The following is a 25,203-nucleotide window of genomic DNA, read 5'->3' on the forward strand; positions in this document are numbered from 1 at the left end:
ATACTTTCCCATTGGGCTTGTGGTTATTTCCCATTCATCACTGGTCCACAGTTGAGGAGCATCCTTTGCTATGATTCCTACAACCTGAATGTGCCTCTTGCCAGCTGCTTTGCTGCTCTGCATTCTAAGTGTGAAGGATCTGTACAAAATGTGCCTGCTCTAATTCCTATTTAACTTTTCCATGGGTCTGTGTTTGTCAAAGCTTCAGGCCAACTCTGCCAAAAATGCCACAGAACTTCTTTTAGGAAAGGGGAAGAAAAGACCTACTTTATACACTTGCTCTCATGCTAATCACACCACCATTCAAACCCCAGCTGAATAGGAGCCCTACAAGAGCCTGGGAAAGACACAGAGCCTTTAACCAAACTATAGGCTACTTCACTCAAAATGTTACATTTCTCTGTCTTTTTAACTCCTCTGGAGAAGACTGATAAGAAGAATTAACAATACCATCTGAAGTTGCTATCCCTCTGCTGAAAATTCTATTTCTATATGAAACTGGCAAAGTATTTCCCTGCCATGCCTTCTGCCCTTTTCTTCTACGGCTCTACAGAGTTGGAGCTGAGATTTGACATATTTTCAATAAAAGTGGATGCATGATCCAAGTAAGCAGCTCAAAGCGCAGATTCCAGCAAGGCACTTCCCTTGGAATCTTAGTAAATGATTTCTGCCAGTGATTAACTAGCTGAATTATTAATTATTAATACAGTATCTCACCACCCACCACAAAGAGTTGAGACAAGCATGGCTGAGCAGATTCTGAGAGAAAGCAAATGAACTCCAAACCCCTCCTTCTTCGGGTCCTTGTGAAATTCAAGTAAGTTAATAAGGCATGTAAAGCCCCTTGCATTACTGCCTGCCAGAGAAGCAGTCAGTGAAGTTCGTGCCCTTCCCCCTCTCAGCCTACAGGTTGTGGGTCTAAGCTCTCTCCTCTAGGGATTTACAAAGAAAAAGGCAATACTAAAATGGGCAAAAGGCTTTAAGCCCCAAATCACACTTGAACACTTTACAAGGCCTGATAATTTCATGCTAAAGCTTTCTGGCTTGCTTGCTTGCTTCATATGCTTATTATTGAAAATAGCAGTCAGCACAAATTCCAATGCCAGTCTTCCCAGTGGGAGGAAGAGCACAGGTGTCAGTTGGTTCTTATCCCAGGCGCTTCACCATTTTCCAGCTGCAGGATCCCCAGTGAACTACCCAACCTCTCCGAAGGGCCACTGCCTCATCTGTAAAAACACTTAACTACAGCAGGACCTCCCCTTCAGGGTTATGCAATTTGATGAGATCCGTGAATATGCTGACTATCGTGTAAGGGATAAAAAAATGTTCTTTTCCCAGCCTTTTTCCAGTTGATCTTGGAGGACGATATTCTGGGTGTGGTGTTTTCAGGGTTTTGTTTAGTTGGCTTTTTAGGGCTGGGGAGCTGGTGGATCTAGAATGAGAAAAATCAGTTGAGGGAAAGAAAGGTTATTTGCATTCAAATTCTCAGATGCACACATTATCATTCGGTAGAACTGTTCAGTGAAAGAGATTACTGATTAATAATACATGTTTGGAGTTCACAGCTGAGGCCAGCCCACCTGCAAACAGCCAATGTCAAAGTCATAATTAAAGATTCTTTAATGCCTTCAATGGCCTTAAGAAAATTAAACCTAAATTCACGACAGCTTATTTTCTCTGGGGGATTGAAAATCCTTATCTTCAGCATTTTGACTCAAGATGCATATTTTCCAGTCAGTCCCAGGAATTCTGCATTCACACAATACCTATGGCACAGACCTTCCACAGCAGTGGCTGCCAGGGTAAGTGGAGCCCATCGACCCTCCCGCCCTGTCACTGGAGCCACTCTCTCTAAACAGATCAAAATGAGAAGGCCACTAAACAAAAGACTCAAGTAAAGTGGTAACACCTTTGGAAATATTTTCAAAATCTCAGCCTGCCAGAAGGTCCTCCCTAGGATCATAGTATGTGTAGTTGCTTGAACTGTCTTTTTAACTCCTCTGGAGAAGACTGATAAGAAGAGTTAACAATACCATCGAAGTATGCTTGAAAAGAAGACACTGTATTTAATCAAAATGTCCATTAAGGCCAAGATGACAAGACAAATACAACAGTGAGAAAAAATGTATTAAGCCATCCTCCAGAGAACCCTACAAAGGCCAGATCGACCAAAACGGCTACTTTGGGTAACTGTCTAATGAAATCCACTGTGTGGCTGAGAAGCATTTCTGCCACTTCCTGTCAGTGGTTGCTAACTTGACAACAATGTGGGTCATTTGTGGGGAAGAGGCTACTGGTGGAAGTTCTATTTACTGCATTTAATGAAGGTGCTGCATCCGCAGCCACTAACCAGAGATGCTCAAAATTCTTCAATGTGACCCAAAGATTACACCAAACCACGATGACAGCAGATCAAGCACATGGTATAAAAAAGGTCACTAACAGAGCGACCCCTTCCTGCTTCCTGATGTGAGTGACAAAGGCCTAGTTCAAGTCCCTCCTCCTGTTAGGAAGCCTTCCCAAGAACCAGTGGTCTTCCTCTAAATTCAGAGCTGCCTGTCCATTCCAGGACGGCCAATCTTTCCTCCATCAAAGGTCCCTTGCTATTCCTTTCTGACCCTCTGTGATGTCTGGAAGACATGTTTATTTACCAAGTAAATTATATTCGAAATCATTTCTCCATTTTTGTTAATCAAAGCACAGAAAGTGCAAACCCCACCTTCTAGTACAAATAGCCAAGTAGACCAGAGTGAACTGGCAGGTGTTGTTCCACAGTCAAATCACAAGGACACTGGTCTGGGCAGAAGCTGACGCTCTGCATTGGTCTAGGCAAGTTAATCATTGGTAAATGTACAGTACCTGTTTCTGAAATACTGGAAATAGCACAAGATGCCCCGTGACTGCCCTATAGACCTTTACAGGTCTAGAGAATCCAGGCTGAGAAGGAGAATCTAACTCCTTTTGGACTATTCATTACATGTTGCCAATGTGAAAGCCGGCACGGAGTAGTGGGAGAAAACCTGGGTTTCAGAAACACTCGGAGAAAAGGCAGTACTGCCTAGTGCTTAGGAATGGCCCCATGAGGTAGAGTTCGTGGTCTGATCCCTACTCCCAAACTCACTTGCCGAATAACCTTTGCTAAATGTTTAACCCCCTTAACCTCTGTTCTGTGAAATGAAGATAATAGTAACAAGGACTTCATAGGTTCATTCGGAGGAATAAATACGAGAATGCACGCACACTGCTTTACTCAGAACGAGGTACATAGCTAACACTTGATAAATGTTAGTCAGGTTTGAATATAAAGCCCAACTCCAATACAAACCAGCTGTGTGAACTTGGGCAAATCATTTACCCTCTCTGAGTTGCAAAACTAAGTTATCGACATGTATTACATTTCAATGTAATTTGAAAAAAAAATTATTTTTTATTGGGAAGATTAAGCGAAAAATCTAAAGCTCCTAATGATAAAGGTTAATACTTTACCTCAACCTTACAGTATTTGTGATTTAATCATGCACTCATAGCTTCATTTTTAGTGTAGTGTACAATTTGATGTTCCAATTAACCTAAAGATTTGTGCTTGTGTCTTTTTTTTTCTTTGAATACATGATTTTAATGGCTTTGTAATATTTTGTTATATGACCACTAAAAAAAGGTAAATTGTTGAACAATAGATTTTTCCAGGTATTTGCTATGTAAAATAATAGGGAAGTATTCAAACACATAAATCTTTGTTTCTTTAATTATTTCCTTAAGATAGGTAATTGAAAGAGTGTAAGAAATTTATGAAAGGTTCCAATTTAAATTTTATCAGCAGGATATGAAAGTGCTTCTCTCACTCCATCCTATTTTTTTTTTTTCAGAAGAGATTTGCCTTTATTTGTAGCTTGAGCAAACATGGTTTTCTGACTTCCAAAATCACAGCAACAAATTAGGCAAGGAGAGACGAGTATGTTGCAGTCCCAGAGAAACAGAAGCCAGTGGGATTTATGAACATTCACTAAGCATCTTCTTTGTGCCAAGCAGAGCAAAGGACTGAAAAATACAGTTACTAAAGACCAGTTGATATGAAGACAAATCATTTCACACACATGTATGGGTGTGGCACCACCAACATAATATTGGTTTTATCTTTTTTATTTATTTTACTTTTTTTTTTTAATACTTTCTTAATAAGTCTATTTGTGTTTTTTTTTGAGAGGGCATCTCTCATATTTATTGATCAAATGGTTGTTAACAACAATAAAATTCTGTACAGGGGACTCAATGCTCAATGTACAATCATTAATCCATCTCAAGCCTAATTCTCATCAGTCTCCAATCTTCTGAAGCATAACAAACAAGTTCTTACATGGTGAGCAAGTTCTTACATAGTGAATAAGTTCTTTACATGGTGAACAGTACAAGGGCAGTCATCACAGAAACTTTCAGTTTTGATCACACATTATGAACTATAAATAATCAGGTCAAATATGAATATTCGTTTGATTTTTATACTTGATTTATATGTAAATCCCACATTTCTCCTTTATTATTATTATTATTTTTAATAAAGTGCTAAAGTGGTAGGTAGATGCAAGATAAAGGTAGAAAACATAGTTTAGTGCTGTAAGAGAGCAAATGTAGATGATCAGGTGTGTGCCTGTAGACTAAGTGTTAATCCAAGCTAGACAAGGGCAATAAAACATCCACGGATGCAGAAGATTTCTCTCAAAACAGGGGGGGTGAGGTTCTAAGCCTCACCTCTGTTGATCCCCAATTTCTCACCTGATGGCCCCCCTGAAACTGTGCCTGTCTTAGGTTGTTCCTCCCTTGAGGAATCTTACCCATCTCTGGCTTGTGCTTGTGTCTTATACTCTTAATATGTCCCAGCATCCAGCACGTGAATCTAAAAGATGGATGGTAATTTTAATTTGAGGTGGTAATTATGTATTCAGCCATGTATCTAGGGGAGAAAAGGATGAAAAATCAACCTTATCAGGAACTACAGTTATATTTCATGGTCTTAAAAATAAGGTTAAGTAGATCCTATGAATATATAGGTCTTAATATTAATATTTGCACTTTTAACCATTTTCAAGGAACTCTGAAGATGTAAGGCATTTTTCTTTCCAAGCAGTAATCTGCTGCCCACATCCTGGTTTGTGGAAGTATGTTCCTCAGCGGGTGAGCGGGTCTAGCTGACCACCCAGCATTTATCCCTCAGTCAGCTTTATTGTTCTCTGCTCACTCATCTGAAACCCAGTGACACTACTAAACTGATTAAAAACTTTGTTTCTTTGTGAGAAATGCCCCTAAGAACAAAGGGACACCATAGTGGTTTCATGAATATGTTAATTCCAAAGGTCTTTGGTAAAACTTTTGTGGTTTTCCCTTGCATATTTTAATTAATCATAAGATATTTCTAAAATGGTTTATACAGCCACTATGGAAAATAGTTTGGCCATTCCTTAAAAAGTTAAACAGAGTTACGGTATGATCCAACAATTCCACTGCTGGTGTATATACACAAGAGAATTGGAAACGATGTCCACACAAAAACCTGTACATGAATGTTCATTAACAGCATTACTCGTAATAGCACCAAACTGGAAATATCCCACATGTCCATCAATTGACAAATTTATCAACTAAATATGGTATGTCCATACAATGGAATATTATTTGGCAATAAAAGTACATGAAGTACCGATAATGCTGAACACACAGGATACCATATGCATGAATCTTAAAAACATTATGTGAGTGAAAGAAGTCAGTCACAAAAGAGCACTTACTATGACTCCACTTACAAGAAATGTCTAGAATAGGCAAATCTAGAATGACAGAAAGTGACAGCCATGGGATGGCACGGAAGCTAAATGGGGAGTGACTGCCATCAGGTATGGCCTCCTAATGCAGTGATGAAAATGTTCTAAAACTGGCCGTGCTGATGGTTGCCCAGCTTCGTGAGTATACTACAAGCCAGTGAAATGCACACGTTAAATGGATGAATTGTATGGTATGTGAATTATCTAAAAAAAAAGTTTTAAAAATATTATAACCCATGAAAAACTGTTTCTATAAACCACAAGGATTTCTAATGGCCCATTTATTTTAAGGGGCATTTAGTAAACTAAAAAATTCCAGAGCAAATCAAACAACAAAAAACCAGAAAGATAACTTACAGCCTATGTGTCAATAAGACTATGAATATGAAGAAGCATTTTTTAATCCTATAATCTAGATTTCATAAGTCTTCTATAAACAGTGGATGGAGAGTATCTGTGGAGAGCGTGCCATCGCCACAGTTCAGAGGTTCCAGAGCAGGGGATCGGGAACTACCTGCAATCTCTTTCTTACCCATCCTTTGCTCCTCTGTCCCTGGGGCCCTGGTTAGCTTCTCACCTGACTCTCAACTGGTGTCCCTCCTCAGCCTCCACCGTCCCTCCCCTCAAGTCCATTGATCTCAAACACGAACCAGATTAGATTAATGCCCTTAAAAACTTTTCATGAATGTGTTTATTCCAAACGTTGTCTGTAAAACTTTCAAAATTTTTTTCCTGATAAATTTTAAATAACCATAAGACATTTCTAAAACACGACATAGCAGCTATGGAAAAACTGTTTGGCAGTTCCTCAAAAAGCTGAACATGGAGTTAACAAATGACCCAGCAATTCCACTCCTAGGTGTACACTGTATTTGGTTTCTATATGAAATTTTCCATAATAAAAAGAAAAACAAAAATGAAAATAAAACTTCATTTGCTCTGCTGGTCATCCAAAATAAAGTTCAAGTTCCTTAGCTGTCTCCATTTACAATCCTCTTTTTAACCAGCTCCACCCTTTCTCTCCAGCCTCATCCCAACATCCTCTTTCCCCCTTCACCATGCAAAACCACAATACTCTCACTCCAGCCTCCTGACTCCTCACTCTTCCCAAATAAGTTCTAGTGTTCGGGTCTCAGCACCCGCAGTTTTCTCTGCTGCAATACCTTCTCCCCCTTCCAGGCATGTAAGCTATTATTTCTCGTGGAAGACCCAGCTCCATGCCCTCAGGCAACTTCATCACTTGCACTGGGCTGCTATAGCCTCTCCCTCACCATTCCAAGGTCAGCAACACTTCATGCACATCTGGTTTCCACTCACCAGCCTGGAATTCTTCAAGGGCAAGGAACACTGGGGTAGTGGGGGCTGGCACTTAGTAGGTGCTCAAGAAACATCTGCAAAAGATGAGACTCACACTTGAAAAATATAAACAGAAACTTAATTAAATAGGATCTCTAGAAATTATACTGATTGATCCTGCAAACTAATTTGGGGGCCAGATAAAAAAGAAGCTACCAGTGAGAATGGCTTCCTTCATGTCAATATAAGTCATGTGCATTATGTGCTATAGAGATACATAAACAGGAACCAAAGCATACTGCTTATTATGGCCAGGCCCTTACGCTGATTTGCATCTCTGCAAAACTCTCTAGGCATATAATTTTGTTAATTTGTGACAAGCCTCAAAAACATACTTACCACAAATACTCTGATTGCAATGTATACTTTCGAAGCACACAGAAATCAACAAGTTCTTTCAAAAAGTTTCCAGCTGGATCTTACATGTGTTGTTTCCTTTGGCTTGTTTTAAACTTGGGAATTTTAATACCGATCATAATTTATAATTTAACCTGGACCAAAGTGAAAAATAGTTTCACAAGGCTCTTTGAGAACCTGACCTAGCCTTCATTGTTGGCACCATCAATTAATGTACCTTAAGAAAATTATTTAATCTGAGACTCAGTTTCCTTCTCAGTCAGATGAGAATTATTTCTACCTCAAGAGGCTCTTAAAAAGCAAAAGTTTCAAAAACATGTTCTCTTTCTTCTCTCCTGGGATACATCATTTGAAAAACATGGCACCTGTACAAGATCAATTTAGTCAGCAGTGATCCTTGGTAATAGGCATTTGCTAGAATAAGTGACAGTTTGAAGAAAAGTGATATATCAATAAACTACCTAGTCCATCAAATTTGCCCCACATATCTCTGGCCTCACTTAACTGTCACCTACTGGTATAGATTCAAAGTTAATCTGTCCGTCTTATTCCTCTTTGAACTGACACAGCAAGAGAAAGACAAGAATACAGTTCTATGGAGAACTCTACCTTGGGAATGATTTTGTTTTCAAACTATCAAGTAAACACCAGAAAAGAGAAATGGTATAAAAGCCAAGACCTTGGTGCTACACACTGATCTGTCACTATCACTGCACAATTACTAACCAGTCAAGGCCTCAGGTTCCTCATAGATGAATGAATCAAGGGCAGTGACTAGGATGCAGTGGCAATGATGACAGCAGTTAGCACTAATGGAGTGTCTGGCATCATGCACTACACAGGCATATCATCACAAGTTCACAACACACTGACTGTCCTACTTTACAAAGGAGAAAGCAGGCCTCGGAGACATTCAGGAACTTGCTTATGAGGATTTAGCTAACAGTATGCAAACTCCCATCCATCTGATTCTAAGCCTGTGCTACCCCCAACCCCTCCATACTCCCAACCTTCCCCTGTTCCAAGAGGCCTGTTTTTCTGAGATAAAAAATAAAATAACCTTGGTATTGCTGTTAATGAAATTTCCAAGGTGCTTGAAAATTTTAAAGATTCCGTGAACCTAGGCAATAAAGAATTGCTCCAATGGTATTTTCTTTATTGTGTCCCACAGAGAGGTTCGTTCACCACACTGCAGGCTGTTTTGCAATCATTTATGAATCCTGTCTCCTCCACTGTCCAGTATAATTCCCTGAGTTAAGACTCTTATTTGTGTCCTACACTGGGTCCTGCAAAACACATCATACATATTCAGACCCAATAAAAACTGAAATAAACTAAATGATATGAAACAGAAAAGAGCAGGTCTTCATTGCATTGATTGCATAAAGTGGGCAGCAAGGTAAACTAATGAGAGCCCTGCAAAATTTAGTGACTACTTCCTAGCTGAGTTCTCTTGTGCAAGTTACTTTCAGCTTCACTGGGTGGCAGTTTCCTCATCAGTAGGAGGAACCTGGTACCTGTACCACATGGTCAACCTGAATAATAATTTTGATAACTAACACAATTACTCCCTTCCTCCAGAAATATGGAGAATTCCATGGATGACAAGCATTTTGATCATTTTCAACCACCACTGCTCTTTTTTCCTTGGGCTGTCAAAAGACACAGAGAAGAGCCGACCCTAAAACAGACCATTTGTCCAAACTCCCTCCCACCCTTCCTAAGATGTATTTACTTTCTCTTCAGATGATATGGCCATGTCCCTTTCACAGCGGAAGAACACAATCATCAAAACGCCTTGAGGCTCCTGCCCCGTGACTTTCCCAGACAGGGTTCAGAAAACCTACTGCTGCTTTTCTTTGGTTAATGGAAAACCCTTGTTTCCCTCTGCCTGGTTTTTTTTAGGATTCTCCTTACAACTGTTTCCCCTAATGTATTTCGGGCAACTCTGTTGTCAAAAAATGAAAGAGGACTTCATAGACCCATTGAGAGGTAAGAACACTGGAAAAGCTGATACTACCACCAGGGTGAGTAATAATGGCACCACAATACCTGCTAAGGAGACAGTGCTTTCTAACCTTCCTGAGGGCTTCCAGACTCATCACCTCATCTGAGCTGCACAAGGGTGTCACTGGGTTTGCTTGCTTTCTTTACAGATAAGGAAACTGAAGCCTGGAAAGGTTAAATAATTTTTGCCCAAGTCACATCGATGAGTGACTTCATGTCAAGATTCAAACCCAGACCTGGGTGACTCCTACGCTCGTGTTGTTTCTACAGTAGTTGGCTAGGCTAACTTTGATCTTTTAAAGACTCTATTCAGGAATCTCATTTATACATTTCACTTTTCACATGTACACAAACTTCAATTATATCAAAAGAAAATATTTGTAAAGTTAACACCTCATTTATCCAAAGTGGTCACTCGCTGGCAACGACCACTACAAAGAACTCAGGTTAGAACCTGGAAATTAAAAAAAAAAAAAAAAAAACCCCAGCCTCTCAGCAATTAAAAGACACCACCAAGTCCTTGCACTAAAAATCACAGGAGGCCTTTAGGCCCGCACTCAGAGGTAAGCAAATAAATAAGCATAACAAGTGACTTTTCCCTTCTTCTGTCACTCAGTCATTATATTCACTAAGTATGTGTTTTTAATGACACAACTGGTTATGATAACTTAACCTACCCTGTGAACCACAGAACATAGAATGATTTTCATCGATCACTTGGTGAATTGCCTGGCCACGCATCCTACCTGCGTCCTAACAAACTTGATTATCGTTACTGAAAAAAGACAGGTATGCTGGCCACAAATGAGAAAAGGCACAGAGGACCTCACAATGAGAAAAGTACCAGAACACTCAGTCCAGGGACAAAAAGCCCAGCACATAACCAACTGCCCTTAAGACACCAGTAACTCTCTGACTGACCTGATAAGAATCACTAGGAGCTTTTATAACATATAGAACCCCAGGCCCTGGCCAGACGCCTACTGAATTTGAATCTCCCAGGAAGAAGACTGAGAATCTGTTTCACACCAGATGGGGCTCCTTATCATGTGAGTTTGTGAAATACTGACATAGTAGGCCTCCCCCAAAAAAATGACTGCTCCTTAAATAATGCCAGTTGGACTGACACACAGAGCAGGGGGTGTCCATAAATATAGCTGCCCACACAGGAGAGAAGCCCTGAGCATGGTCTCATTCACATCATGCTGTGACCAACTGGGCTTGCCAGCCCGAGCAATTGCACAGGAAGGGGGAAAGAGTTCCAAATTGACAGGAAATCAAAAGGGCTAAGAGTGAAAAAGGCCACCAACTCTGGTTTTAGCAATCTTCCACAAAGGCAGCCAGCCATACTCCCCCTGGTCTGTCTTTTAACTAGAAGAGAAAGTTAGGGAAGAAAAAGCTAAGGAAAAAAAAAAAACCTAGCCATTCCAGAAGATGAAGACCATCCTGGAAAAGTCAGCTGGGCTGACCTATGAATTGGAGGTTCCCTTCTTTTTTTCACTAAGCAGGTAGGATGCGTGGCCAGGCAATTCACCAAGTGATCGATGAAAATCATTCTATGTTCTGTGGTTCACAGGGTAGGTTAAGTTATCATAACCAGTTGTGTCATTAAAAACACATACTTAGTGAATATAATGACTGAGTGACAGAAGAAGGGAAAAGTCACTTGTTATGCTTATTTATTTGCTTATGATTAACCATAAATTTCAGGTGGCCAGTAAAAGGACACATCCAGCTGAGGAAAAATTTCTCAGCACACTGGGTTAACTTTAGTAACTGCTTACCTACCCTCCAGAATGAACACCAACATAAGGTGATTGTCAGCATTCATTCTTGGGTAAAATATGTAACTTCAACTGAAGATTAATGGTCAAAGAGAAGCAATGACTGGGTTTCTACATAAATTGCTAGTGCTAGGAGGGTTTGAAAGATAATCTATCCCTTCTCCTTGTTGGGATAATAAAGAAACCCAGACCCAGAGAAGTCAAGTGAATTTCCCCAAAGTCATACGGTGATGTAGACGCATTACAAGACAGAACTCAAGTTTCTAGTCTCCTCACTGTTATGATAACTCTCGGAGGTAATTTACAATGAAGAACTAAGCAGAGAAAGTGCGTGAGGTAGACGTTGAGCGTCACCCTTCTCTACTAGAAATCCGTCACAGAACACTGCTCAGCAGCCTTAGATATCAGACATAATCCCGCACAGTAATTTTAATGATGGAACAAACTGAGATCCATGGAAAACCAACCTGTCCACAACCACACTAGATGGTGACCCTGGCCAGCGTGGGACAGAAGAATGAAGCCTCTGGCTCCAAGACTCTGTTCTCTTCACTACACCCACTGCCTCCCAACCATATGTCTGCCACCCCTATCATAAACTCAGCTAACCTACCTCCTGGTATCAAGTACCAAATAAGGAACACTCTTTCTGAACAAAAGAACCTTTTCTAAAGAGGGCTCAAGGTATACTATGACAGTTAGACAGCTCAAGAATTCTGCCAAATTTTAGGGGCTGCCTTCTCAGTTAAAGTTTAGGTCAGCAATGAATGAAGTTGTCTGTCTACCAATGTACTAGGCAAATGTGACATTCTCTTATTTGAAGTGAATGTTCTACGGTCCCCACTATGATATTATTATTGAGTATTTGTTTCATGGTCTCATCTACCAATGAGAGACAATATATGAAGACAACCACAAAACCTGCATCCAGGGCTCCAGGTTATAAATCCCTTGCATCACATCCACTATTTCTTCCGACCCACACACAGCAGTGTAATAAAGTAGCCATTCTGATCATCATTTTGCAGACGAGCTAACTGAACCCAGAGGATAAAAGGCCTTGAACAAAGGCCACAGGGCAAAAACCTGGACCTGTCTAAAACTGCCTACCCATCAAAGTGCATGTGTTGGAAGGGAACAGAGATGAGGGAACAAAGAGACAGAAAGGCTTGGCATGGATTTATCAAATCTCCGCTCTCGTGCTAATCCTGTATGTTGCGTGTTCTTTCTTTGGAACTACTGTCTCATGGGGTAAAAAGGTGCCCTCAAAATCTGGGAATTATGTAGTCCTATAACTAGCCACACATCAAAACAATGCCAGGGAGCAGCAAGACCATTTCACTGACCAGAATCCAACTGCCTTATGCATCTGCTTTGGTGCAAATGAGTAACCAGAAAAAGTGGAGGCAGAACCTTCTGCAAACAGCTTCAGAATTTTCTGATGCGAATCTGGATTTCAGGATTCATCAAATGAGGGAAAAAGAGGGAAATAGATTCCAGCTGTGAAGAGAATTAGGTATCAACTCAACTTCAGTGTGAACCTCAGGCCTTCCCTTCTGACACTTGGGTATTGCATCTATAAAATGGAGATAATCTCTACATAAGGGTTATAGTGAGGAGTACATAAGCTAACTTCTATATAAAAGAAGCTAACAGACCTTAGAAAGACAGTAGATGCTCCTTTCTTCCTGTCTGAGGATAGTCTCTGCTGCTCTCATATAACCTGGTACACCAGGACCAATGCACAAAAAACAGGCAGTGATACTATTACATAATTGAAAGGAAAAGAATCAAAGGACCAATGCACAAAAAACAGGCAGTGATACTATTACATAATTGAAAGGAAAATAATCAATTTCAGAAAAACTACCTCGAGATGATTTGTAACTGTATTTATAGAAGCAATCAGCCAGAAGACAGCTACTCAATGGGAAGTAAACTTCCTCTGGTGTTCTCTGACAACAGATTTTTTTGGCCTTCAGATAAGAGAGGATTTTGCTTTTTCACCAAGAATTTAACATTCCAAAAAGGTATGTAAAACAAGTTACACTGTGTGCATATTTCCACTTACGTAACACTTACATAGCACATCAGCTTTTATTTTTTCCAGATACAAGGAGATGAAACTTGGTATATATTCCTGTGAGAGAACAAACAGAAAACTATGTCTCTCTTTTTAATATATTAGTGCCCTGTAATACAGACCATATGATCAATAAACTATATAAAAATTAAATCATACTGACAGTCTTAGGCAAAAAGTGAACCAAGTAGAAACATTTTTTTTTGTAGGACTGTGGTGTGTGGAATATTAAAATCATATGTTGTGTTATTAATTTTCTTTTGGAAGCCAAAGAGAGTTCCCCTGCATAAATTTCTCAAGTAAATATTTACCTTACAGCTTTTCCTATTAAAGGTGATAGAAAGGCATTAAATCAATGATGTTGTTATTTGGTCTATCATAGGAGAGACACTGATAATAAGTCACTTTGAAAATGACTTTGTTGACATGGTGTTAATGGCAAGGCACATACCCTTAAAATGGATAGCTAATGGTCATGTTTTTACCTTTTTTGAGGCAAACAAAAGCATTTGTTCAAACAGACCAACAGTGAATAAACATGATAAACAGATATTAACTTTTTGAGGGGGGAGGGGGTACACAGGGTGAGTTGAGGCAGATGAAGAACTAAAACGTGTAAAGATACACCTTGCTTGCACCTTCAATGCACAAGAGTGTCTTGGGGTTTCTGCCTCCCTGGTTAAAAACTATAGCTGATAGGTGTTCCTTTTGCAAATTCCTTCACACTCTTCCTTTATAAGAATCTTTATAACACCATCTCTTGGGACTGCCTTTTGAAATCAGAAGAGTGGAAGGGAGGAGAACAATGTAATAGTACAAAGGCTGTCAAGCATGCTTTCATAATCACAGAGTAGGAGGTGAAAGGCGCACTGCACAGTCTAGAAAGAGTTTTGCCTACCACCAACAAAACACACCAGTAAACACTGGGAAGCAAGAGTTTTGCCTACCACCAACAAAACACACCAGTAAACACTGGGAAGCCCCAGGCAAGTTTACAGCAAACAGCTTCAATGTGTTTAGTGTTTCCCTTGTACTCCCCGGGGTCGGAGGAGGGTCTTTTAAAAATTCAATAGCTTGGCAGGGAGACTTTTAAGTACTAATCTTCCCACTGAGCCCATAAGCCAGTGGCCTTCAGGAAGGGAGGCCCCCCAGTGACAATTCCTTTACATAACATCTTAATGTTGAATTTCTATTAAGAGGTGGGACTGGGACTTGCCACCTGAACTACAGTCACCTTTTTCCCATTCCACAGTGCACAATTTTACCGTCTCTCTGTATCTAAAGGGGGCTGCTCTTATTTTTAAATTCTTAAAGAGTTCCATCTTTCTTTGCTGCTCAAAATTTACTAGGAACAGTCAAGCCAAGGACAGATGGACCTCACTCAGTAGGGCTCTGCTACAAAGAGTCATAAACACAAGGGAAGTCTAACTCCAGTCCAATAAGTCTTTGGTTTGCACACTCTGCATGGACAAATCCATTTCAAAGGGGACTTGAGACTCCATGCAGGAGTTCTATTTTAAGGCAGCTGAATTGGGAACACAGATGTTTCTTCAGTTAGCAGAGCTGGCAGAACAGCTCCTGGACTAAATCCGAGTTCTTAAAGGAGGAAGGGGCCTAGGAGAGCATCTGTTTCAACCCACTCACTCACCTGATGAGGAAACTGAGGCCAATGTGGCAGTTAGGTGGCACACCCAGCAAGTGGCAGAGTGGCAGTGTTCTGACGACAGGCCCTGAGCGCTTTCCATTACACCATGAATCGCTTTTTAAAATACATTTTAGGCTGACTTCAACCTTGGAACTCGTGCAAATGCATGTCAATAGCTTTCTCCCTGCCCCCACCGAGCTCATAAATCCTCCTACTCTTCTACTCCAATTCCTCTAACTCCCACCGCTCTTCGAGCTGGGGTTTCCAACCAGTTTCTTAAACAAGTGTACTATCGCCCCAACTTTCTGGGAGTGCAATTAATTGCGGTCCCCAAACATGCTCGCGGCTTGGCTTTCCCAGTGCCTCAGTTTCCTCGTAGGTGAAATGGGGCTCCTCACCGGCACTGCACCGAGTCGGGAACAGGGCTAGTTAAAACCGAAGCTCAGAAACGACCTCCTACTGGCACACAAGTAGGCGCCTAAGAAGTGACTGCTAAATCGATAACCCGCATCGAGCCCCTAGAATGCACCTTCCAAACCCCTGGGGGCGTTCAGGAGAAAAGCAAGTGAAAAGGCCAGCTTGCAAGTCCGGCCGGGCCGAGGCTGCCACAGCGGAAGGGCTGGATGTTTACACACAGCCAGAAAGAAGGCAGCTCGGCTCCACGCAGGAGCCCGGCGTTCCAGGAGATCCATTTTACTTGGATGGAGGGCCACAAGCTACGCGGTGGCTCTAGGTCACGGTTCAGCCAACTTCCCCTATCCTAAAAGTTCGAACCCACACCTTCCGTGGGATTCTGCCTGTGATTCCAACTGGATACGGCTTTTAAGGAGCCGGTTTACAGTTGCCCGAGAAAGCCTAAACACGCCTCAACACCCATGCACAGGCCGGGGAGCCAGTGGGATCGGGGAGGGCGGGGGCGCGGGGCCAAGCGCGGCGCGGAGCTCCCGAGACGGCTGCGGGGGCCTCCGGGGCTGACAGTGCGGGGCGGCGCTGCAGGAGACGCGGCCTCGGGCCAGCCAGGAAGCGCCGAGCCCCGCGCGCAAGCACGGGGCCGGCCTGGGACGCGCGCGGCGCGCCGAGGGGCCGAGGGGCAGCGGGGCTGGGCTCACCCATGAAGAGGCAGAAGAGGTCGAGGCAGATGAGCAGCACTCGCTTGCTGCCGCCCTTCCTCGGGTTGTTGTTGAGCGCCGGGCTGCCGCCGTTCTTGCTCTCCGGGGCGATCGCCTTGTCGTACTTGTAGTTTTGCATGGCGCTGGAGACGACGCGAGCCTCCCGCCCCGCGAAGACGCCCCGCGACAGCAGCCACACGCCCAGACGCCCGGGTCTCCTCCTGGCCGAGGCTGCTCGGGAGAGTGGAGGGGTCGGCCGGGGCTCGGGGCGCGGCGGCGAGAACGCAGCCCCCGCCGCCCGCTTCCAACTGCACACAGTGGTGTTCTCTGATCCTCTGGTGCTCCTCCGCTTTGCTTTCTCAACCCCAAATCTTTCTAAAGTCCAAGGGGAAGAGAGCCGAATCCCGAGCAGAAACTTTTGCAGAGGTGCGCTGCGCGGGACGCGCTGGGCTGGCGTGTGTTTGTGTGCGCGCGCGAGCGGGTGGGCAGCGCGGGCGCGGGGCCACCTTCCTCCGCAGCGGTTACCTAATGAATGGGAGCTGCGCGGAGCCCAGCCACTCCGAGCGCCTGCCCCAACTCCCAACTTTTCCTCCTCCTCTGGCTGCCGCTGTGATCGCCTGGGTTTGTTTTCTGCACTTTTATTTCACTAGGTCCTTTTAAAAAGAGAGCGAGAGAGAGAGAGGGAAAGAGGGACCTCCTTACTTGGCTCTGAAGGGATTCAGAAAGCACAGCCCCTTCCTTAAGCTGCCTAAGACGTAGGATAATTAAGGCCACATTTCCCCCCACCCCCTTCAAAAAAAAAAAAAAAACTAAAAGGAAAAGTTACTCTCGAACCGGAGAATCCGGGAGCCCCTAGCGTTCAGAAACACCAAATTGTCACAAAAGGAAAAAATATATGCAAATGAAAAGAAACATTTTCTGGCTGGCCTTAGGTCAGGCAGAAGTTGAGGCTGTACAGCTAAAATGAAATTACAAATTTGGGGCATTCAAGTCTGTTTTTATTTGAATCTTATTATCCTGAAAATTCTCAAGGAAAACTGTTTTTGGTTTTTTTAAGATCTCAACACCAGCACTGGATACAGTGCTAGATTCTCAGGGAAGGAAAATGAAAAAGACTGCACGACTCTGGAACTGGAATCCGTGGATTTGAATTCTGACTGTGGCCCCCTGCCTCAGTTTCCTCATATGTAAACTGGAGATAATAACTATTTCTCCCAAACAGCAAAATTCTGAAGATTTAATTAGTGGAATCATGTAAGCACCTCGAACAGTGTCAGCTACATAGGAAGTGTTCTCTGAGGGTTAGCCCAAGACCTTTATTCCTGTCTCTGAGGTGGAGTCCTAGGGCCCTCTGCTAGTTCAGCTGACCTCTAGCCTGCCTGTACCACTGGGGGTGGTCGGGCCAGCAGGAGTGCTCTCTGGAGGTATCTGCTCAGCTTGTGTTTGGGGGCAGTCTAATGCATTGCCTTAGAGGTTGTCATACTATTTTAAATTATTTATGTGAGTTAATCTTTCTTCCAGATAGAATATAAACATTTCCAGAGCAAGGATCTTTCCTTACATTTTCTGTAGTGCCTAGGAGAGATCTACACACGCATGGACAATAAAAGGACACTTCTCCCAGATATCTCTTTTTGTGCATCCAGATACAGAAATAGTTGTACCTTCCGATACGTTCACACTGACTTGTTTCACGGTTCAGTAACCCTATATCCACCGTCAGCCACCTGTCCTTTCGGAACAATCTTTCACACTCCACACCCCTGCCCGTTCTACTCCCTCTGCCAGTAAGGCACATCTATTCCTTCTCTAGCTAGCAAAATGCTTCTCTTACTTTAGAGTCCTCTGAAATGTCACCTTCTCTCTGGACCCTTTCTTGACCCTTGGACAGAATTAACTTCGTCTTTAACACTTTGCTTGTAACACTCTTGTAGCACTTACCACAGTCTGATTTGGTGTTACAGTTAGTAAAAGCTAGTCAGCTCTATAGATGATCACTCCACAGCATCTCCCAGTACCTAGCACAGGGCTTGGTATCTGCTGAATTATGCTCAAGTCCAGACTGGATAACAGCAAGCAGGCTGGCAAAGAAAGGCAAAAATGCTGTTCTCTGGAATCAAGAGTGACTGAATCTCCAAGATGTCTAGAGAGCTGGGGTATCCCGTGGAGCCTCAGTCACAGCACTGATTCCAGCAGCAGCAAGAAGGGCCAGGGTAACTCAAACAACAGATTCTTGAGATAGCTTTTCAGTGAGAAACACTTTCTCTTGAGATGTTGAAATAGCAGAAACAATACAATACAATACGATTACTGATATTCTGATAGGAATTCAGGGATTCCAGGGTCTCTTTTGCCCACCCAACGCTCTTTGTAATTATAATCATTCGAACTTCTAAGTCATCAAACCTTGCCTTTAAGGAATTCAATAAAAGAGTAAGTGCCGGCCTTCCTGAAACTGCCACACCCTCTCATCTTTCCCTCCTTGGACCTCCAAAAGTCCTTGGGCATCTCTGCCACTCACATAGCCACTTACGCGCCATTGTATACTACTCTGTTCTATTATTTGAATTTTATAGTTACCTCCCTTTACATTTCCCATCTGCTTTGCCTTATCTGTGAAATAACTTTTATTAATTTAAGAGTGAACATTTTTTAAAGCAAGGCTTTTACTACAGTTAAGTAGTTTTCTCATTCAGCAATCATTGATGGTCTCCTTAAAAAGTTATTGGGTAAGATTGTTAACTTTTGCTGGCACTAGATTGAATATGAGGAATCTAGTATTCAAGTTCTCTGGATTTAACTCAGCCACTTATTAAGGATTAAAATCTGTTCTTCCAGGAGTGGATAAAAGGGAAAATAAGTGGATATTTAAATAAGGGTTTTATATTCTTATTTACAAGGCTCCGTGGGCTCTTTTTTTCATGAAGAAAAGATCTTAGTGTTAAATGATACATGTAGCTGTGTGCAAATAAATAGTATAATTGGATAACTCTTCAAGAGAACACTACAGATACTCATGAAAATTTACTTGGTCATAAATACAATGTTGATATCATTCTTCAGATAATAGAAAATAAAGCAGCCTAACCAGATAAATAAATTTGAAGGCCTCTTTGTTTTAAACCCTAAAATTGAACAGTCTAACCAGCAGGTAAAATGCAATGGAACAGACTTGATAGTTTAGAATGGTGTTGTTTCAAAGTAATGAAGTGACTGAAATTCATCATAGACATAACTTACAAAAATTGATACCTGAAAATGACATGCAGTTCACTAACCTAGTTTCTATAAAAACTATAACAGCAGCAGGGATAAGTGCCTTTTTAAGATTACTTATTATGTGTGGCGACAAAAGCACATCGTTCTTAAATAATGGATACATCCCAGGAGATTTAAACGGCCTTCATTTCTAAGATCTCTTGTTAGCTCATAGTTTTATTTCTCTCTCTTTTTAACCCCTAACATTCAACAATTAATCATTTTTTATCTTTCGAAAAGGCATGAACAGGCTCTGGAAATATTTAAGGGAAAGGTAACCCAGTCCCTTTACATAAAATTGTATAGTCCAAAGGTCAGAGTCCAAATCTCCCAATCCATTGAAATTTACTTAAGAAGACAGATCAGTTTTGTTTGCAAAGTACTCATTCCTCCAGGTTATTTAAAACCATTACATTCCACCTCCTGTTTTTACTAAACAAAAATTGCTGGTTTGTTTCTGGAAGTGTTGCCTTCAATTATCAGGAATGCTCTGACAGGACTGAAGAGAGGCCTTCACAGTAACACTCCTGAGAAGAGGCAGGAGGGAATAAGGGATTCAGTCTCTGAGTATCTTGGATCTGCTGTTTGATCTGAGGGAAACCAAGCAACTTCTCTGAATCTCAGTTTTCTCAGCTTTTAAATGGGCCCAATGTTTTTCTCTGCTTCTGGGGACTAAGACATTACAAATGAAATAACACATTTGAAAATATCTGATACACAATAGGCAGTTGACAAACAGTAGTTGAATGTTAATAATTTTAATGAACGAATCACACACCTAATTTAAATATGTACAGATATTCAAAAAGCGATAGTCAAGTACTCATAATACACCATTTCATTTTATTCATTCTTCCCTAAGTGCAATGACACTTTCACTTTAATTCCATCTTTTTTTAAATGTGCGATTTCTTGAGATTTCTGAAGGTAGTAAACCAAACATGCTTTTTTATTTAGATATTTTAGTTGCATACTGTTTTCTTCAGGATTATTTGCGAAACTCAAGAAAAACCATTTCCTTCAGCAAATAATCTTGTACATGTGAGAGTACTTTCATTTTAAAGGCACTTTCACATCTATTATTTTATCCTTTCAACTCACTGAAGTAGGTAGGGGTGCTTCCATTAGCCCATTTTATAGATGAGAAAACTGAAGCAAGTCCTTTTAACTAGCTAGAACTGGTTTTCCCTGTAGGTAAAAATGGAAGTGATTCTAGCATTAGCTCATGCAGTATAAAATAGAGCCCTTTATAGTTAGTAAGATATTTACATTCACTGATTTCATTTCAAGTAGATAAGGCAAAGATTAATATCTTTGTTTTAGAAATAAGGGTCCTGAATTTTGGGAAGATAAGAAATCTGCTTTAAGTTGGAGGTAAGGCAATTCCTGAAGCACCACTAGAATTTCAGGTCTATTAATTTCCAAACCAAGATTCTTCACTTAAACGCAAGGTCTCACCCTCAAAGGTGCTCAGAAATTCCTGTTTCTCAGCAGCGGTTTCACAAAGTAATTTAAGACTAGGCAATTAGCCTCACATCTTTATTTAAAAAACAGAAGTTTAGTTTTGTTTTGCCTCTTGTTATAGGTTTGGAAAGGAATGACATTGTTGCACCTTGTGTCACTGAAAGGGAAGATTGGGGTTCATTATTTTCAAGCAGTTAATTGTTACAAAAAGGGAGCTTTAGGAACACAAAAACAGTAGTGTTAGTGTAAAGCAACCTGTCTCATGTCAATATTTTTATCTTTCTAGAGGCAGTAATCTTTTCTTTAGCTAGAAATTAGGTCAGTTAAGAGCCAACCTTATGATAATCCGAACAGCTAATGTTGTTTATTTAAACAACCAGAATCTAAAACGGATGGAGGAATTTGCCAATAAAGTGGAGAGTTTGTCTTTAGAAAAGGTACTAGAACACAGCTGATGGCACAAAAGGAGACTGATACTGCCACCTTGTGTCATTGTAGAAAACTGCTATGGCTCCTAAAGAGAAAATTGTCACAACTGGCGGTTGGGGAATGGTTTGAATGAGAATTCAGAATTTTACAGCTATGTGAAATAATAGCCAACAGTTATTGAAATTTTCCCTACCCAGGAATTATCATTCATGCAACAGATATTTACCTGTGCACTTACTATATACCAAACATTCTTCTAGGAGCTAGTGATACAGTAATGAACAAAACAAAAATTCCTGTACTCATTGAGGCTTTAGGTCTCTATTTTGTATGTATGAACTCATTTAATATTCTAAACAACTCTATGAGGAAGGTTTTCCCTTTTTACAGATGAGGTTCCTAGGACACAGGAAGGTTAAGGAACTGGTCTAAGATTACTCAGCTACTAGGTGATAGAGCCTGGATTTGAACCAACGCAGTCAGATACAAGAGCCACCAAGACTTTAATCATCTATCTATACTGAATAAACTTTGTCCTCTGTCTAAGATATACAAAGGAAAGATTAATGGTTTCCCCAAGAGGTACTTTACCTGTGTATGTCTGGGAAGGAAATGTAGAAGACAAGGCTTGTGTGTGTGTGTGTGTGTACACATATAATACATTTATGTGTATTATGTGAATTCATATGTATACATATTCTATATACATTTTCACTGTAAACGTGTATATTTTTTCACTGTAAAGGTACTGGTATTTTTTTTTTCATTTTATCACTCATCAAATTTCCATTAGCACCTATTCTGCACTAGAATTCACACTAGGTGCTAGAGATAATCAAAGCTTATGGTCCCTTTCTTCAAAAGACTCATTTTTGGTAGGAGAAAATGAACAAAATTTTCAATGTTATGGCACTTATCACATTTTACTGTAAAGACTTAATTTCCTTCAGAAGACTATAATCTCCTCCAGACAAAAGCCAAACCTTCACATCTAGCATGGTACATAATAAGCCGTCAAAAAGTAGTTGTTGAATGAATGACTAGCTGACAGCTATAAGCTCCACAGAGGGCCATCAGGGAAGTTTCACAGAACAAATAAGTCACAGCTGCATAATGAAGTTGGAAAAGGCATATAATAACTTAAGTACATAGAAATGAAAATGGGAAACCTCTATTTCACACCATACACAAAACTTAATCCCAGCTGGATCAGTGATATACATGTGAATGCTGAAATACAGCTTTTAGAGTTAAACAAAGGAGAATATATTCAGACCTCAGAAGAGGTAAAGATATACACGAATAGAAAGCATTAATGACTAAAGAAGACATATATATTGGAATTCATTAAAATTCAGAACTTACATTTACAAAGTACATCCAAGTTCACCGAACTATGGCCTGTGGGCTAAATTCATCCTGGGGCATGTCTTTGTGAGCCCAAAATGGCTTTTACAATTTCACATGGTTGAAAAAAAATCAAAAGAACAATAATATTTCATGATATGTGAAATGTATATGAATTCAAACTTTCGGTGTCCATAAATAAAGTTGTATTGGAACACAGCCATGCTTATTCGGTTAATGTAAGGCTGTCTACAGCTGTTTTGTGCTATAGTGGCAGAGTTAAATAGCTGCAAGAGAGACCATATAGCCTGCAAAGTCTAAAATATTTACTATCTGGCCTTTTACAGAAAAAATTCTCTGACAGCTGAAATATGTAGTAAGAAAGTAAAAAGGCAATTAGGACAAATTAGGAAAAATACATATATCCACAGAGAATTTACGTCCACAATATATAAAGAACTACAAATCAATCAGAAAAATACAGAAAACCCCAAAATTTTTAAAGGGGCATTTAGAAATAGGCATTTCCCAAAAGAGGATATACAACTGGCCAATGAGCATGGGATAAAGTGCTCAACACATTAGCCATTACGGAAATGCAAATTAACATGAGGAAGTCCAGGACAAGGGTAAAGGAGATCTGAAATACCTTTACTGGGTGTAGTGGATTGTATGGTCACTCCCCAAAGATATACTTGTGTCCTAATAGTCAGAATTTGCGCATGTGACCGTATTTGGAAAAAGGGTCTTTGCAGATGTAATTAAATTAAGAATCTTGAGATGAGATTATCCTGGATTACACAGATGGGACCTGAATCCAATGACACGTGTCTTTTTAAGAGAGAAGAGTAGCAGACACAGACATGCACAGGAGACTATACGAAGATGGAGGCAGAGATTGCAGTGATCCCGACAGGAATGCTGGGGCTGGTGATGCACCGGAAGTTGGAAGAGGCAAAGAATGGCTCCTCTCCTAAAGGCCCTGAGGAAGTGCAGTCTTGCCGATTTTAGACAGCTGCCCTCCAGAACTGTGAGATAACACATTTTTTGTTATTCTAAGCTGTCCAGTTTGTACTGATTTGTTAAAGCAGCCCTTAGAAACTAGTATGCTGAGTTCCTGAGTACATTATCTTCTTCAGTCCAACAGAAACTTCTCCCTTTCCTTCTTTAAAAGTTAAAGGACCAGATATGGATGGGATATAAATGGGACACAGAAAAGCAGGGGCAGGAAGCTACAGGGACTTTTCACTGAATGTCCCCTCTGTTGGAATGTTCCCCATCAGGCCTTTACTTCATTCACCATGTCCACGTCTTTGCTGAAGCCATTGCTTTATTTTCCTTCACAGAATTTATGTTATTTGTTTCTTCCCTCTCTACCTGCACCAGACTTCAAACTCCTTTAGGATAAGAACTTTTGTATTTTTTTCTCCTTTTGTCTCCTTAGTCCCAGGCACTTAGCAAATATTTATTGAATGAAACAGTAAATAAATGAATGAGTGAATGGCTAGCTGTAGTAGCACACACAACATCTCAGAAAAAGTTAATAATAATTTTAGTTGTCAAATCAGAGTCCTCACTTGAGAACTGCTTCATTATTATTCATCAGAGAAAAGACACAGCTGTGGGGTTTGATCTCTTAGCAGCCAATGTTCCAAACCAGCTCCACTTTTCTTGGGAATTACACTGTCTGCTTCACCATCTAAGATGAATTCCATATTTGCTGACTGCATTCTGTCTCCCCAGCCTCTCTCCATTTTCCCTCCTTGGGCAATGTTGTCTTTATTTCCCATCTTAAACTGTTGAGAAGCTTATTGAGCTTTCCTATAGTGAGAGAGTGTCCCAGGTTAATCTAATCTGGGTAAGAGCAAAATGTTAAAGACAAAATCCAAGTGGAAAAATAAGGAAAGAAACTTTAGTAACGTACCTTGAACATCTAAGACACACTGGTTCTTTTCATATGTATTATATCATCTTTTCATGTTAACCTTGTGAGGTAATAGCAATAGCTACCACTTATACTGTGCTTGTATGCCAAGTCCAAAGCCCTTTGCATGTACTATTTATTGATTCTATGAGAGAGGTGCTATCATTGTTCTCATTTCAGGGTTAAGAAAATGAGATTGATACCAATATCCCTGATGAACATAGATGCAAAAATACTCAACAAAATATTAGCAAATCAAATTCAAAAATACATAAAAAAGATCATCCATCATGATCGAGTAGGATTTATTCCAGGGATGCGAGAATAGTACAATATTTGAAAATCCATCAACATCATCCACCACATCAACAAAAAGAAGATAAAAACCACATGATCATCTCCATAGATGCTAAAAAAGCATTTGACAAAATTCAATATCCATTCATGATAAAAACTCTCAAAAAAATGAGAATACAGGGCAAGTACCTCAACATAATAAAGGCCATATATGACAAACCCACAGTCAACATCATACTTAACAGTAAGAAGCTGAAAGTTTTTCCTTTAAGATCAGGAACAAGACAAGGATGCCTGCTCTACCCACTTTTATTCATATAGTTCTGGATG

At 40.7% G+C, this 25,203-nt stretch overlaps 1 protein-coding gene across 1 annotated transcript in view; it reads right to left on the reverse strand.

Annotated features, from left to right (window-relative positions):
* The window catches only part of PLPP3 (phospholipid phosphatase 3), an 81,291-nt gene extending 64,422 nt beyond the window's left edge, over positions 1–16,869 (reverse strand). The window contains exon 1 of the mRNA XM_037021754.2: positions 16,155–16,869. Coding sequence (XP_036877649.1) covers positions 16,155–16,293 — 139 coding nt within the window. The 5' untranslated portion in view covers positions 16,294–16,869. The remainder of the gene's footprint in view (positions 1–16,154) is intronic.
* Between the last annotated feature and the right edge of the window lie 8,334 nt (positions 16,870–25,203).

This window comes from Manis javanica, chromosome 4 (genome assembly GCF_040802235.1).
Source record: "Manis javanica isolate MJ-LG chromosome 4, MJ_LKY, whole genome shotgun sequence".
In the NCBI taxonomy this organism is placed as follows: Eukaryota; Metazoa; Chordata; class Mammalia; order Pholidota; family Manidae; genus Manis; species Manis javanica.